General features: G+C 44.7%; 1 protein-coding gene across 2 annotated transcripts in view; it reads right to left on the reverse strand.

The window, feature by feature from the left end:
* The window catches only part of GPR89B (G protein-coupled receptor 89B), a 23,470-nt gene extending 8,377 nt beyond the window's left edge, over window positions 1-15,093 (reverse strand). For both annotated transcript variants that reach the window (XM_071563649.1, XM_071563658.1), the window contains exons 1-7: window positions 15,023-15,093; window positions 11,372-11,431; window positions 9,646-9,749; window positions 7,315-7,421; window positions 6,354-6,455; window positions 2,832-2,952; window positions 2,505-2,585 (exon numbers count right to left, since the gene is read on the reverse strand). In XM_071563649.1, coding sequence (XP_071419750.1) covers window positions 2,505-2,585; window positions 2,832-2,952; window positions 6,354-6,455; window positions 7,315-7,421; window positions 9,646-9,749; window positions 11,372-11,431; window positions 15,023-15,064 — 617 coding nt within the window. In that variant the 5' untranslated portion in view covers window positions 15,065-15,093. The remainder of the gene's footprint in view (window positions 1-2,504; window positions 2,586-2,831; window positions 2,953-6,353; window positions 6,456-7,314; window positions 7,422-9,645; window positions 9,750-11,371; window positions 11,432-15,022) is intronic.
* Between the last annotated feature and the right edge of the window lie 2,541 nt (window positions 15,094-17,634).

Below are 17,634 nucleotides of genomic sequence, written 5' to 3' on the forward strand. Positions count from 1 at the left end.
TTCCAACACTACAGCAGCAGCTGCATATCGTCCCTCACACTCCCATGTGCACCACAGCATAATCCCCATGAGCAGTGTCAGCTTCTGGTCTCGTTCCCTCACATTTCTTCCCATTGAAATTTGTGAGCAAGTTATCCACTCCTAAGCTGAAAACTATTCAAAGGATTATCAAGGTGAGGCACAATTCAACAGTGTTTAGGTCCTTCCCTGTGGCCGCAGCCAGTGTTGCTACATTTGGTGCTGTGCCCTCTTCAAGGTTGTTGATAAGCAGTATAATAAAAAAATTTAAAAAAATTAATTTCATCATTTCTCTTTCACATTCAGCAGAAGAAACACCCTACTTAGCACACATAAAAGCACATAGGAGCACAGACTACAAATAACAGAGATCTCAGAACAATCCAACTCATCCTGATAGCTGCCAAATGTAAGAAATGCTTTCTTCGCAGTACCTGATTCACATGTTCCATCCCACATGATCCACAGCATTGCAGCAAAAATGCAGCAAAAATGCAACAACATCAAGGCAAAGCACAAAGCTACAGATATACAATGGCAAATCTTTGTTCAGAGGTGACAGGGACCTCTGTACCCACCCAGGAGTCAGGAGTTCTGGAGACCTCACAGAAAGGATCCACAGGCACTCTACACTCTTGCCTGTGTAGATACATGATATATCTATGGTCAGATCAGCTGATCTGACTCTGACATGAAGCCAAATGAAGCAATGGTGACACAGAATGTAGGCATTTCAGACCTGAGGCTACGTCATGTCATACCAGCAAGGTTGAGTATAAAGAACCTGACAGCCCTAGAGCTGAGTTTCCATAAGGCTGTACTTGATTCCACTCAGGAAGGAGAGAGCAATGATTCCTGTGCAAAAAGCATCAGGGAAAACAACTTTCAACAACTACCTCCTACAGACTGGGAAGCCAGCATGAATAAGGGCCGGTATGAAAAGAAATACCTAGATCAAAAAAGCTTTATATTCTATTGCCTTCTAACTCTTGTGTGCATTGGTAAGTTCTGAGAAGGTGGCAGCAAGTAAATGACAATTTATGGTACTGTAGTATTTACCCTACACCATAAAATACTGCTATTCCCATTTGTTCTGCAAGTGATTTGCACTGCATTTGGGTTGGTATGTATCTAACCTTTCAAATTCTGCTTTAGATGAGCAAATAGTCCAATTATGCAAGTCACGACCCCATCAAAGCAAAACAACAAAATCTACAAGAACTCAAACTTCTGATATTTCTTGCACATTTTTGAGACTACATAGTTTTGGGGCTTCTCTTGTGTTTGCTTTGGTTTTTTTTTTAAATACAAATACATGAACTTCAGTATAATTTCCAGGTGATTAATACATATTATGTGGCTCTTCATAATGGTTAGAAAGTTGTTGTAACCAGAAAATTTCATGGCCATAGAAAGGCAAGCCCCACACATCCTTACTCGTACCCCAACATCACTCTCCCTAGACCAGAGGTCCAAAAACACTGCACAAAACAAAAGAGCACAGAGTCAGAAGCAGCACTACACAACATCTTTTAACACCAAAGGCAGCATTTTAGCATGCTTTCAGTCAATTACATCAATTAACCTGAGTAATTAAATTCTCTTACTACTTACCGTCTCACACATGACCACAAATACAAAGTCAACAGTTGTTCACCACTTAACATTTCCAAAGGGAAGAAGAAGGTTGTGCTTTAACTACACTTTCATCTGCTAATAGCACTTAGCAGATAAACATGCTGGTGATAAATTCAGCAAGGTTAGACCACCTAAAAGCTCCCCTGTGTATGTTAAAGGGTTCCATGAAAACAACAGGGCACCAGAAGTAAAATTTGGGAGAACTGCTGTGAGATGGCACTGCTTACAAAATAGTTTTTCAGCTTGGGGTACCTGGAATAGGCCAAACCAGCGCAAGCAGAGTTCTGATGATAAACTTGTGTACTACACTACAATCACATTAGCAGTATTTTGGAACTCTGCAAAACTTCACTAATGCAAACCTTGCCATTTGCAAGAATACAGCTGTGTCCAACCCAGCTCACTTGCCTTGCTTCAGTTCTGACCAAGAACCACCAGATCCACACAGCAGGAGAGCACTCCATATGGATGAATCCCTTCTGTCCTGACACCACCAGTAAGAACCAGCTGCAGTGGCCTCAGGGTCACTGACTCAGCAGAGGGAAAAATGCCCACCCTACAGACTAGTTATGCTGCCCCCAGAGAGTTACAAATTGTCTTGGAAGCCTCATCTGCGCCACTGCACTCACAAAGGTCACTATTTTGTGCACATGCCTGGGAAAAAAACAAAGTCATATATCAGGCCAGAACAAAACACCACACAGCTCAACCCAACTTGGTCACCTGTTTCACTGGAACACAGAGCGCCAACAGAGCTAAAAATTTTGGTAATTTCAAGAACCATCTTATACCAATACTCACTGAAAATCCTTGAAATAAATAGTTTCATGCTACTGTTGCCTTCTCACCTTTTCTTCTTGCTAACAATCATGTCCATGGTCTGAAGGAGTCGTCGCTCCAGAGCCAGAATATCTGCATCTGTGACATTCCTGTAAAATGAAGACACCCAATTAGGCCTGCTATCCCATTTCAAAAGAGATGTGAACATGCATGAAACAGAGAGAAAAGGCTGTACAAGGAGAAAAGCCTTCAGCAAAGGAAATGCTTCTAGCAGGTAGACATGGCAATAGCCAGATTCAGAGAAAAAGTAACAAAGAAACATGAAACAATGCCACAGGAAAAGTAGAAGAATAATTTCAAAAAGCTAGAAAAACATTTCACAAGGCTGCAGTTACCTGAGAAAGTAGGACATGTAAGTGTATGGACAGTTGACAGCTCCAAATCCTGACAGCAGAGCCATGAGTGTCACCCCAATCACACCAACACGGCTGATGAGCTGTTCTATGGACAGGATTCCTGAGAGAGGAAAAGCATGGCATTAGTAGCCTTGCTTTCTTCACTCTGCTTCACACTTAGAGCATTCCTAACACAATACAGAGCTGCTTCATTAATCCAGCTGCCTTCCCTCTGCAGTGACCACAGGTAACAGACAGGAACTGTGAAAAGGAAGGGGTAGGAAGTCTCCCTCAGAAATCATGTTACTATGCTTAGAAACAGGATAGGAAACTCTGGCTGTGAAGAAACTTAAGACAGATACACTGAGAGGTGTAACAGTCAATATTTTGGTTCCAACTTAGTCAATGTTATGAGTGCCTTTTGCTGAGGTCAGAACACAGATCATCCACCAGACACTATAAAGGAGACATCTTCCACAAAGACAGTTCTGCAGTTCATCAGGATTAGAGCTACCAAACTAGTCGGTCCTTACAAACTGGCCTAAAAATGTCTGAACCATAGAGAGGAATCCCTATGAATTGTCCTGTGAATTGTCATTAGAAGTCACCCCTCCACACCAGACTCAAGCTGTGCTTGTAGGACAGTGGAGGTATGACATTCTGGGAAGCTTAAGCAGCTCCTGGCTGTTCAGTATTCATCTGGTTGGCATATGTACACATTGTTGAGGTGAACACCAATGAGGTATTTCACCTGAGCACTAAGTGGACTCTAAAATATGTAATTCAGCATGAACATCAAGACTGTGCTGTAACCAACACCAAGTACTGAGGCTGCACTTACTCTTAAACACAGACCTGTCTTCTCAGGATACAGTGCCACGTGCTAGTAAACGGCACTCACTTTTTAGGGAGGTAGTTATAGAGCAGCTGCCACACACAGCACATTTGGAGCTTACACGATTGCAAAGCTGAGATGGCCAAGCGCCAAGCCACATTTCATGCTTCAGAGAAGTGGAATAAATGATGAAAACAAGGCAAAAAGTCTTCACAAAGGGAAACCGAGACACGCAGTCATGTGCAGCTGCATAGAGATTTACACGAGCTACAGAATGTGCTACAATACACTGGCCTTTTGCCCCACACACTGTCAGACCGCAGCAGTTAAAAGAGGTGCCTTCAAAATGACATGACGTTCCAGTGGTTAGAGCAATGCTTCCCCTTAACACTCACAGCAACCCTCTTGTGATCAGGTCAGATGAAGTGAATGCGTTATCAACTCAGATACTAGTAGGTAATTAAGCATAACCTTTCTTCTACTGCAAGCTCCCAGACTCAGGTCTGTTAAACAAACTGCAGACCAGGGGAGCCCTGATTGATGGTGCACTTCCCAGCTGCAGGACACTGCCAACACCATTCCCACCTGTCTGAACTGGGTCACCACCACCTGATGAAACTGATGCCAAAGGGGATTTTGATTTTTCACATTTTGTAGGTTTTAGGTACACAGTAACTGTAACAAATGTAGTGTTCATATTTGTAGCAGCTTAAGTTCATTGTTTATAACTCCTAACCCTTAGCATTTATCAGTAGCTCAAATTCTTTTATCTGTTTAGGCTCTTTTCAAGGTACAAGAGCTGAAGACTATCAGAAAGGCCTGCAGAACAAGACCAAACATAAACCAACAACCTTGAGTCTAAGAACACTGGAAGAACTCCAAAGCCCAAGAAAGAGGAGCTGATGAAGACAGAGGGTCTCAACGACCCCAGCCCCAAATCCTGGGGGATGGCACAGGGGTAGGACTGGGGCTGGACTGAGAAATGTGTACAGTAATGATTGGGTGGGCAATATTATAAAAACCATGAAACCACTGTTCGTGGAGGGGAGCACAAAGATGTCATCATGTATTCCTAAAAGCCCTAAGCCTGGACATTAAAGAATGTACCTTTTTATCTTATCCCACATTAACGTGGCTCACAGTCCTGTTTTGGGGGCGCTCACAGCATCAAAACCCTGCAGCAGCCCTGTCTGTAGAGGCAGGACAGCAGCACCACAGCAGTAAAAAATCATGTAGAATCCTTTCCTCTAACCTTATGTTTGCACCCAAAGAATAAGGCGCTGTGCAACTGTTGTGTTATCATCCCATAAAGCAGAAGTTAAAAATAGAAAACACCCTAGCAGCAGTTCTGCAAATCTGCAGGTGTTGGGTAGCCTCCCAGAACCTTCTCAGTGACCTGAAGAGGATTAACTAAACCCCATGGCTAAGTTCCCACTGGGTTATCACATTCTGCCAACTCAAGTGCCTTCTGCAGCTCACAGTGCATACATGTGTTTTCTCGGCAATGGAACACAGGGCAGAGGGATCTGCACTGTACAGTAGCTGCTGTATTTCAGAGGTAAATGACACAATTACAAAATACAGATACACACTTTCTCTTAGAAAAGCTTTAGGATCACAGACAAGGGTGAGCAGACCCTACAGCAGCTGGTGTCCTTTGATTTTTCTCTTACAGATTAGTACAGAGTGAAGTAGCTTCTTAAAGAACAGAAAGACTAAGCTGACCATTGTGTATGCAGACAGAATTCACCAATTTGAGTGAAACTGACTTTATTTCACCTGTTGAGAACAACATACAAACAATTTTCCAGTGCAGGCTTTAAAGGCAATGTAAGTTACAGAGGCAGCCTGGGTGACAAATCGTCTGGCTCTACAATGTTATAATCCTTCAGCACACTTTGTGCCTCAAGGATTCAGCACAGTCAGGCACAAGCACAGGCTATACTGGACCCAAACCAGTCCAAGTGCACGCAGCATCTTCACACTGTGGGGGTTCCATGACTGCAACACTAAGATGCCCAAGATAATGCTGCACAAAAATAGCTCAGGCACCCAGCAGGACTCACCAACTCACACTCAGGAAACGACACAGACTCTGAGCTCAGGCAGTGCATGGATTGCTACCAAAGCCAGCACACAATGCCAGGCCTGTTCCTGGCTACAGCCTGTGCAGCTCTGGTGTTTAGGCTCCCTGACATGTTCCATCAACTGGACAGTCATTCATGCTAAACTGATCTTATTTCAGTCACAAGAAACAATAACCCGACTGAAAAAAGTCAGAAGAAGGATTGGGTGATGATTCACTTCTTAAACAAACTCGGTTTAGTATCTACAATAAAAGAAATAAGTAAATAAAAATTGTGATAAACTTTTTGTGGAGATGAAGTTTCTGTGTTCTCAAAAAGCACAGTGTCCTTTTCACAGTCCAAGTTCAGTAAGAACTCACTTCCCGCAAGTTTTCCTGTGGTATTGAAAGAAAACTAATACAAATAATCCAGGTGTATCCACCCATTTCTGTCAGTCTGACAACCTTCACACTGCAGATCACAAACCAGAGCAGATCCTTAGTTTCAAGAACTGCTTTCTACAGTCCCAGCTGTAGAGCTGAAATAATTATAGCTCCAAGATAAAAGTGAGATAAAATCTATTTGCAGGAAGGAAAGCATCAGCAAGAAAATGAAACTCACCATGTTTTGGGCTGAGGATAGGAAATGGGTCTCCCAACTTCCAGAAGAAATACATGAATGTCAACCACAGAACACACGCAAAAAGGAGTTTCTGTCTGTGCACTAATGGAGAGATAAAACCAGCAGTATTTAAGGAGGGCTTTCCTTTAGGGCTTTTTCTAGCTTGCAAAATTGCCACATTGGTCTAAAGGCTACTTTGAGCACAGGTGGACACAACAGGAGTGAACTGACAGAGCTACAGCTCACATTGTGCACCCCTTCCCTTCCCATGGATCCCTTTGGGAGAGCTCCTGCAGTGACACACTTTGGTTTTTCCCCACAGATGCATGAAGAGGGCTCCACTATCAACAAAAGATCATTTTGCTGCGTGTTTCTGATGCTGTGTAGCCCTGAACATAAAACTTAAATATCACATCTTTGTGGCAAAACTGCACATTTAATACCAACCTACATGCCTAAGCTTAAGACAAAAGAGCAGTGAATATCAATAGCTCACAGGTTCAGTGTTCATTAGTGCATGGAAGAAGCCTCACCCAGACAGCATAAGCAAAAAAAAGTAATTTATTGAGCTTTTCTGCCTCAGGAGTGATTTATTGAGCTTCTCTGCCTCATTTCTTTTGCCCCCTAGCAGAACAACACAGCCTTGCCAAGGGTTCCAGAGTTTGGCTGCGAGCTTAAAATTGCAAAGGAACAAATTCCAGTAATACTATTCCAAAGAGCACAACTTTGTTGAAACCCATGAAGAAAAGCAACATTTGTTGGGGTCACATAAAGCACTTCCTGACTGTTCAATGAACAGTTCATACTAAAGCATAAAGTTCCAAAGAGAAGTTATCCATCAGAAGAAAGCCAGTGGAAGTAGGGACCTGTGAGAACAGTGACCAACGTATCTCTCTGTCCCAGAAAAGCTATTTCTCATTTGTATCCACAGTCCCAAGTTTGCCACTAAACAAATACTCACACAATCTGATATTGCTCACAACAAAGTAACCAATGTAGAAGGGCACCATGAAGACCAGGATGAGCAAAATGACACACAGGTTCAGCTTCCAGTGAAAATATCGAGAGCTGAAATAAAGCCAAAATACTGATTAATGCAGTACCACAATACAACAAATATCTCAAAGAAAATTGTATGTCAAAGCAATCCTTTCAACTACATCAAGCATTGAATAATATTGGTCTAGCATATAGAATATTCCAGATCTTTTTGTTTTTATTAGGGTTGGGGAAGGAGAGTTGTTTGTTTTGGGTTTTTTGTTTGGTGTTATTTTTAAATATAGAGGTCAAGAATGTGTATTTCAAAATTAACAGCTATGCAGAAAAGCACACTGGGCTATTTTATCAAATACTGTATTTTCTATGGTGACTAATGCTGCTTGCAGCATGATTCATGTGACTGCTCATCTAGCAGAACAGTAAATCAAAACTAAGTATAAGCATTAATTAATTTTTCTAATGAATGGCTGAATCAAAAAAGGGCTAAATACTGAAAAAATTAAAAATACTTAATGTTGATAATTTAACATGTTTCACTTCAGAGTGCGTTGTCTTATCTGCAAGACTTTGCAAAGCAAGATGTTTAGAGAGTATTGATCAAAATGATCAAATACTCCTCTGACCAAATGAGATTGGTCAAATGCATATGAAGTTCATCTTGACTGAACTGACCTTTCACTTCACTTGAACAGAAAAATACATGTCCTATTCCCAATATTAACTCAGATCCTCTTTGTGCCTCAGGGAAGAAGAAATTATGAGGATCCTTGTCATATTTTCCTTGATAATTCAGAGGCAAACATTTTCATATATACCGATGTCTAGTCCTTTACTGGAGCTTGTAAAAACAGTGTCCTCAGTGATCACCCTGGCTACAAGTTCTACATATGGGCACAGAGTGGCTGGAGAGTAGCCAGGCAGAAAGGGACCTGGGGGGACTGAGGGACAGGAAGCTCAACAGGAGCCAACAGTGTGCCCAGGTGGCCAAGAAGGCCAAGGGGATCCTGGCCTGGATCCAAACTAGTGTGGCCAGCAGGCCCAGGGCAGTGACCCTTCCCCTGGACTCTGCCTTGGTGAGGCCACACCTTGAGTGTTGTGTTCAGTTCTGGGCCCCTCAGTTGAGGAAAGAGATTGAGGGGCTGGAGCGGGGCCAGAGAAGAGCAACGAGGCTGGAGAAGGGACTGGAGCACAAGTGCTGTGGGGAGAGGCTGAGGGAGCTGTGGGTGTTTAGCCTGGAGAAGAGGAGGCTCAGAGGTGACCTCAGCACTGTCTAGAACTACCTGAAGGGAAGTTCTAGCCAGGTGGGGGTTGGTCTCTTCTCCCAGGCACTCAGCAATAGGACAAGGGGGCACGGGCTCAAGCTCTGCCAGGGGAAATTGAAGTTGGAGAGCAGAAAAAAATTCTTTCCAGAGAGAGTGCTCAGGTATTGAAATGGGCTGCCCAGAGAGGTGGTGGATTCCCCATCCCTAGAGGTCTTGAAACTGAGATTGGCCGTGGCACTGAGTGCCATGATCTGGTAAAGGGACTGGAGTTGGACCAAGGGCTGGACTTGATGATCTGGGAGGTTTTTTCCAACCCAATCCATTCTATGATTGTATATTAATAACATACAGTCAGAACTAACACTACCTTCTATCAGTTCTGTATTTCTTGCCTTTCAACTCCTTTGACTGCTCTCTTATACTAGTATGATGAGATAGAGCAGTAACATGTAGAGGCTAAGTTGGTTTTCTGCTTATTTTACCTTCTCTTTCCTACTGACTTCTGAAGAAGGCAGTTTTTAACATCCCCTTTATATAGAAATCCCCACCCTACAGTCCAGGGAGGATGCACCTTTGAATCACAAATTCTGTATTGTTACAGATGTTGCTTTCAGTCCAAAATCAGCTTCACATCTTATTCACTGCTCTGACCATCACGGGAAAACTAGTGCTTAGTTTCTATAGTCCTTAACACCTGAAAAGTGCTCTGAAGCACAATCTAGCTATACAATACTTTCATGTAAGAAATTGCTCTTTTCAACTTCAAAAATGGAATAAGTCAAAACTAAAGCCTTGCACTAAGGATTTAGACCACACTAAGAGTGATTGAATGGAATATTGGAAGTTTTTGGCTTCTAGTCTCATGTTCTGTCAAATAAACAAATGTTGCTGCACAAGCATCTTCACTGAGTTGTTGACAATTTTCTCACATGACTTCCCCAGTCCAAGGCTAATCCATTAATTTAGAAGTCAGACAGAAGACGGTGTGGAACACAAGGCAGGCCAGTCCCCAAGGGGGCTCCCAGACTCACCTGCTGTTCAGCACTCCCAAGATCTCAAAGATGATGAGTTCAAACATGGTGCAAGAGAAGGCAAAAGTCACAGAGAAGATCACCTGGACCACATACTGTCGCACCTGCAACGCAGAGAACAATGCACAGACATCAGGCATTTACACTCCTGGAATGGCATCCTGGTATCCCTCAGGCAGCAAACAGAAATCACAAGGTGTGATGACCCACAACAACCAGGTCTCTTGCTACAAGGGACCCTTCCCTTTATCTAATTAGGAAGAAACCAAAAGCCTATTAGAAACCAGAGGAGAAACTCATAAACGAAGAGAGCTCTTAAGATATCAACGTTAGATTTAAAAACAAAATCCACATAAGACAAACTGCTGGGCTCTGAATTTGGCATTTGTGCCATCTCTGACCTTGACTACACTCTCATACGCACCCAGGAGCAAGAGAATGTGGCATTTTTATCCAAGCCAACCCTCACAATTAATTCAGCCACAATGAACACTTCTCAGTGAGTTTAAAGTTAACCACTGAATTTCATTTTGTCACAAAAATTTTACAATTATATAAGATAGCCCTACTCAAGCAAAAAGAGAAACAGTCCCCTATTACCCCTGCATCTCCTTCATATTTCTTTTTATTTAACAGTAGCAATATAGAAACCTCCACTGGGCCCAGAAAAAACCATTTCCCAAGCAAAAAATAAAACAGTCTCCTACTACCGCTCCACCTCCTTTATCACAGAATTATAGAATGGATTGGGTTGGAAAAGACCTCTGAGATCATCAACTCCAACCCTTGGTCCAACTCCAGGCCCTTTACCAGATCATGGCACTCAGTGCCACGGCCAAGCTCAGTTTCAAAACCTTCAGGGATGGGGAATCCACCACCTCTCTGGGCAGCCCATTCCAATGCCTGAGCACTCTCTCTGCAAAGAATTTTTTTCTGATCTCCAACTTCAATTTCCCCTGGCAGAGCTTGAGCCCATCGTGCCCCCTTGTCCTATTGCTGAGTGCCTGGGAGAAGAGACCAACCCCCACCTGGCTAGAACTTCCCTTCAGGTAGTTCTAGACAGTGCTGAAGTCACCTCTGAGCCTCCTCTTCTCCAGGCTAAACACCCACAGCTCCCTCAGCCTCTCCCCACAGCACTTGTGCTCCAGTCCCTTCACCAGCCTCGTTGCTCTTCTCTGGCCCCGCTCCAGCCCCTCAATCTCTTTCCTCAACTGAGGGGCCCAGAACTGAACACAACACTCAAGGTGTGGCCTCACCAAGGCAGAGTCCAGGGGAAGGGTCACTGCCCTGGGCCTGCTGGCCACACTAGTTTGGATCCAGGCCAGGATCCCCTTGGCCTTCTTGGCCACCTGGGCACACTGTTGGCTCCTGTTGAGCTTCCTGTCCCTCAGTCCCCCCAGGTCCCTTTCTGCCTGGCTACTCTCCAGCCACTCTGCGCCCAGCCTGGAGTGCTGCAGGGGGTTGGTGTGGCCAACATTTCTTTTTATTTAACAGTAGCAATATGGAAACCTCCACTGGGCCCAGAAGAACACATTTCCTCAGATATTTAGCAGTCTTTCAAACAGAAGCACAAGAGGAAATTAAAAAGAAAGTAACTGCAGACACAATTCAAAATAAGAAAAAAGTGATTAAAGACAGGAATAAGGGTAAATGCAGTTTCAAAAATACTTCTATAATTGAGAGCAATTTTTAAGACACAGACTGGTAATGAAAGGTTTCTTCTCACCTCATAATCCTTGAAGAGCTTACGCATGAAGAACAGCCACCCAAACCCAAAGAACAGCACCTGCAGGAGAGATGAGGTACTTTACATCTGCATCCAGCAACTTGCAGAACACAAAGCTGAAACAAATCAAAGGGAAAGAGCAGGACCAAAGTACCCAAGATCCACAAAAGTCTAAAACTTGTCATGGTGCCATGGACAAAAGGGTATTTTACATAACCAAGTGTAGCAGATATGGGAGATCCAGTCAAGACAACCCAATTCCTACATTCTCAGAATTCCTCAGTTCCTGGACTGCCAGAATCCCTTGCATTGATGGTTCTTGTTTCACTCTTGTAATCTACAGAATTAAAGCCCACAGGTGTTTTTTTTAAAGGAAACACAGCAATGAAGGCAAAGCAAACATTTGAATGTCCACCACATACACTTCTTCTAAAGATGTGCGTAAAATTTATAAAAACATGTGCTGTTTCTTTAAGACTAGAAGTGCATTTGATGTTTCTGGAGATGTCTTTGCAGTAAAGCTGGTTACACTGACACACGTGAGTGAAAGGCCTTACAAGCCAAGGTAGGGAAAAGGCAGTGCTGAATATACCTCAAACCACAACATGACTTGCAGAAAGCCACTGACAAGGTGGGTGAAGCAGGAAAAACAATAATATTTTGCATTTCAGTGGCACTTTAAAAAACTTGCTTCAAGTTTCAACATATGCCTGAAGATAATTTGCAGATGACATAAATGAAATAAATGAAAAAAAATACAAATTGAGCAAGGTGGCCAACACTGCAACTACTCAGCTTCAGTGAGTAAAAAGGGACTGTGCTATCAGGGCTCCCGTGGGGCACCACATCTATTCCTAATAATACTGAAAGGGAGTGTAATGATTTAAAAGAACCCAGCGGGGCCAGAGAAGAGCAACAAGGCTGGAGAAGGGACTGGAGCACAAGTGCTGTGGGGAGAGGCTGAGGGAGCTGGGGGTGTTTAGCCTGGAGAAGAGGAGGCTCAGAGGTGGCCTCAGCAATGTCCAGAACTACCTGAAGGGAAGTTCTGGCCAGATGGGGGTTGGTCTCTTCTCCCAGGCACTCAGCAATAGGACAAGGGGGCACGATGGGCTCAAGCTCTGCCAGGGGAAATTGAAGGTGGAGACCAGAAAAAAATTCTTTGCAGAGAGAGTGCTCAGGCATTGGAATGGGCTGCCCAGAGAGGGGGTGGATTCCCCATCCCTGGAGGTTTTGAAACTGAGCTTGGCCGTGGCACTGAGTGCCATGATCTGGTAAAGGGACTGGAGTTGGACCAAGGGTTGGACTTGATGATCTCGAAGGTCTTTTCCAACCCAATCCATTCTATGATTCTAAGTTAATTTAGAAGACATCCAATATCTTTTTATAGAAGTAGCTTTGACCAAGGCAAAGAGCAGAATGTGTCACACATCATGGAATAAAGTCAGTATCTCTCCTCAGAGCACCTGGAAAAGGCCAGAGCGTTCTGGTCCATGGTGGAGATGGGAAAATTTCAAAGACAAAACCAAATCCTGTGGATTCTTTCCCTGTCCATGAGGAGTAACTGCAGTGGCAAAGGCACCAGTTACAGACAAGGAATACCTCGACTGCTGGGCAAGGAAGATCAAACACAGTTGCCTTGAAAGAAGAACTGAAATAGGAGGCTGAATGAGGTGTAGCGATTGGAAACAGCTGGCAAAACCTGTTTGAGGAGGACTTCAGACTTTAAAGTAGCTGTTAGAAAAAAGGAAAGAATAAGTCTCCTATCTACGGGTCATAAGTTAAAGAAATATGATAAGCAAATGAGATTTACATAAAGTAATTCCCCATTTAACAGTGGGAAGGAGGAAAAAGGTAGAGAGAAAATCTTAAAAAAAGAAGTAAGTGAAGGATGAGAAGATAAGGAAGTACAACAATAATAACAGAGAAAATTATATATGAAGATTAGATTTTCCTTGTGTTAGGGACTGTACAGAAGCACAGAAAGACATTATTGTAACTGTCCACAATCTAAGACACTGCCAAGTGAAAGTGACATGTAAAGTCAGCAAAATCTTCAAAATATAACAATTTTATGCAGCATTTTAACCACCTAACTTGATACTGCTGAAGGTGATGAGAAGATGAAACGCCACCACCAGAAATCAAAGAAAAGCTATTAGATAAGTTAGATCTCAGAATTCAAAGCAAAAAAAATGGGAGTGTTTTTGTTTTGGGTGAATTGTTAACAGTATCAAAGCTCCACACAAGTCACCAAGAGTGAAAAAGCATGTTAAGAGTAAAAATCAAAGCATTATCAAGTAGGAGGCCACTGTACTTCTAAGAAACAGGCAAAGGCTGTCCTGAAAACTGTCATGAATTAGGGTTGTGTATTAAAGCCTATAAATGACAACCAACTGCTGCTGAGAGGGGAAAGGTCCTTGCTCAGCTCATTCCTCCTCACTCCAGAACAAAAATTTCACACCAGCCCAGAAGCTGATTAGATCCCTCCATGATCTACTTAAACTCATTTTACCAGACAGTGGTGAGAGCACAAAGAAAGTGTGACTGTGGAACAAAGTGGGAACAGAGAGGAAGCAGAACCTTCTCCCTTTGGCAGAAACCAAGAGCGGGGCCACCTCAGCTGCCAAAGAGGCAGACAGGAGAAAAAAGGCATTTAGATGCTCACTTAGGAGGAACAGGGTAGCCAGCAGTAGTAGGAGGTAAAAGAAAATAGAATAATAAAATCCTAGCAAAGGAGGCAAATGAACAAGGTATTTCCTCACACAAAACAACAGGACAGTTTCAAGTGTGTTGAGACCACAGTCCACTTCACAATGATAAAGGCAGGATGAGATGAAAGGGTTTAAAGGGCTCCTATGTGAGCTCAGCTGGGGCAAAACAAGAATTAACTGAAAGATGGCAGCAGAAAGAAAAAAACTGGATGAAGTGCTGAATCCCAAATGGATCAGTGGAGAAGCAGGCACTGGGGAGGATAAAACAGCAGTGTGTTTTTAAATTTCTTGAAACGGATAGTGAAAAATCTTCCAAAGCTGTGAAAAAGCAAACTCCTCAGGGGCAAACCCGGAACAGAAGGATGGGATGGGTTAGGATGAGATAGGAGAGGACTTTCCTTTGGGAGGGATGGGATGGGACGGGATGGGACAGGACTCTCCATTGGAAGGGACCTACGACCACCATCTGGTTCAACTGCCTACATCCATCCTTCCTAAAGAACATCAGAAACCAAGCACTAGGGAGAGAACAGCAAGATGAACTTCCTGTTCGACCCAAGCAGGATAAATTGAAACACACACAAGCAGGTGCGGGACTCCAGTTCCCTACAACTTCATTGACCGAACCTCTTTACGGGCCCAAGCTGCGACTTGACCGCCGGAGAAGCAACTCCGGGATGGGGCAGGGCTCAGACGGCCATATCGCGTTATCGCGACAGCCCCGAACACACACACGGGGCCGAGTACGGGAGGGGGGGTGTCCATCCGGCGCAGGCCGCGAGCTGCGCATGCGCGCCCGCAGGCACCGCCCTCACGCCCATGAAGGGACAGCGGGGCAGGCGGGACCCCGGGCCGAGCCGGGACCCTCTCGCTCCCTCGTCCCTCTCCCGGCCGCGGGGGCCGCCCCGCACAGCGGTGGCGCCGGGGCGGGGAGTGTTACCTGAGAGGTGAACATGATGCTGGAGTCGATGAGGAAGCTCATGGCGGCGCGCACCCGCTTCCGGCTCCCCGTGGGCGTGGCGCGCAGGCGCGCGGGCGCCCTCGGGGCGGGGCCGGAGTGGGAAGCCACGCCCCTTATCGAGGAAACCACGCCCCTGGTGGAAAGCCACGCCCCCTGGCGGGACTCGCTAACCGTGTGGGATCGGGATCGAGGCGGGATTCATGGAATCATAGAATCGTAGAATCGATTGGGTTGGAAAAGACCTCCGAGATCACCAAGTCCAACCCTTGGTCCAACTCCAGTCCCTTTACCAGATCATGGCACTCAGTGCCACGGCCAAGCTCAGTTGAAAAACCTCCAGGGATGGGGAATCCACCCCCTCTCTGGGCAGCCCATTCCAATGCCTGAGCACTCTCTCTGCAAAGAATTTTTTTCTGATCTCCAACTTCAATTTCCCCTGGCAGAGCTTGAGCCCATCGTGCCCCCTTGTCCTATTGCTGAGTGCCTGGGAGAAGAGACCAACCCTCACCTGGCTAGAACTGCCCTTCAGGGAGTTCTAGACAGTGCTGAGGTCACCTCTGAGCCTCCTTAGGGAGCATCCTTCGGGGATGTGCTGCCCTGGAGGGAACTGATCCCTGCTCCCAGCCCTCCCTGCCAAGGCTCATAGCTCAGGGTGCCCCTCAGAAGCCAAGGTGGTGTCCCGGCATGGAGCTGGCACCTGGAGGGACAAAGAGCGGTCTTCAGTGTCCCCAGCTCAGGAAGGATGTGGAGCAGTGGAAGAGAGTCCAGAGGAGGCACCAAGATGGTTAGAGGGCTGAAGCAGCTCTGCTATGAGGAAAGGCTGGGAGGATTGGTATAGGTCAGCCTGGCAAAAAGGCGGCTTGGGGGTAACCTAATTGTGTGCCCTTCCAGTACCTGCAAGAGTTGGAGAGGGACTTCTTACAAGAACATGTAGTGACAGGATAAGGGGGAACGGATTCAAAATAGAAGAGAATATATATAGATATTAGGAAAAAAATCTTTGCTGTGACAGTGGTGAAGCACTGAAACAGGTTACCCTCAGAAACTGTGGGTGCCCCATCCCTGGAAGTGTTCCAGGCCAGCCTGGATGGAGCTCTGAGCAACCCGGGATAGTGGAAGGTTTCCCTGCCCACAGCAGGTTGGTTGGAACTGGATGATCTTTAAGGTCCCTTCCAACACAAACCCTTCTGTGGTTCTGTGATTTGCCCTTTCCCCACTGGTGACTCCTGCACAGAAGCAGGAGAGCAGCAGACCAGGACACTCCATGGCTGCTCCAGACCCATCTTCCCACCTAAGGGGAGATCCATCTCCTGCATGGGGCCCTCTCCATCCGCCCTCCACACCCAGAGCTGGGCTGCGGATGCTTTTCAGGATTTACAACTATAATATATCAAGGAATGGGGCCAGAAGGGAAGTAAAAGTTCAGACAGGGAATTTCTTGATGCTCGTTGGTGTGAGATCTAATCCTTTATGTTACAATCATGTCCCTGCTTGAACTTAACAGCATATCAATCTTTTTCTCTTAAAAACACATCTTCAGGAAATAGCCTCAGGTTGCATCAGATTAGGTAACAGGAAAAAGTTTTTTGCGGAAAAGATTGTAAAACATTGGAACAGACTGCACAGGGAAGTGCTGGAGTCATCATCCCTGGAAGTCAAAAAACATGTGGATATGGCTCTCGAGGACATGATTTAATGGTGAACATGGTGGTGCTGTGTTGACAGTTGGACTTGATGATCTTAGAGGTCTTTTCCAACCTTAACAATTCTATGATTCTATGATTCTAACCATTGCCACTCAAAACTCTCTGCATTTGGAACAGGAAACCGTATGGGAAGAGAAGAATCAAGTTACGAGTTCAACAAAGCACGGAGCCCCTGCTGATTGAAAATCGGGAACCTTTATTCATTACAACTCATTTCACTAGGAAATCAAATCTGTGCTTGGTTGTGCCAAGTCACTGGATTAGTCCCACAGTCTCTGTGATTGTTTGGCTTTCTGTCTTGCTCTCAGTTGTCTTGGTTTGAAATTTGTCTCCTTCTCTAGAGCAGAGATGACTGGAGTATCTCATCTGAGGTCTTTTACAGCTTGTGGTATCACTGCCAGACAATGCAGATCAGGCCTTCCCTGTTCTTCCTTTCTGTCTCTGCTACGTAGAAACTGTTCTTTCCTATAATGATGAGATTCCTGAGTTTGGAGGAATTTGTGGTTGTTTTGTTTTGTGTTGGTAGATTGTGGGGCAAGGTTAGTTGTTGGTTGTTTTTCAAAGACAGAAGTTAACAGGAAATCCTTTAAAAATTAATTTATACAAAGCCAAATTCTGCTTGTTTATACCTTGGCAACTCCACTCACTTCAACTCAAGGTTAAAAAACAAGGCAGAGTTTGGTCATAGGTCTTAAACTTTGTTCTTTGCATGTGTTTGGAAATAGGCCTGAAACATTCCTCTGCTTAGCTGTAAATTACTGATCCCTGGGAAGAACACACAGGGAGAAAATAGAATTCCTACTGGAAGAACTCAACCCCACCCCTCAATCCCTGGACTTCTCCTTCAGGGAACAGAAAATGTGTAAAAAGAAAATGGGAAACTTA

The sequence above is a fragment of the Pithys albifrons genome, chromosome 1, assembly GCF_047495875.1.
Source record: "Pithys albifrons albifrons isolate INPA30051 chromosome 1, PitAlb_v1, whole genome shotgun sequence".
Taxonomy (NCBI): Eukaryota; Metazoa; Chordata; class Aves; order Passeriformes; family Thamnophilidae; genus Pithys; species Pithys albifrons.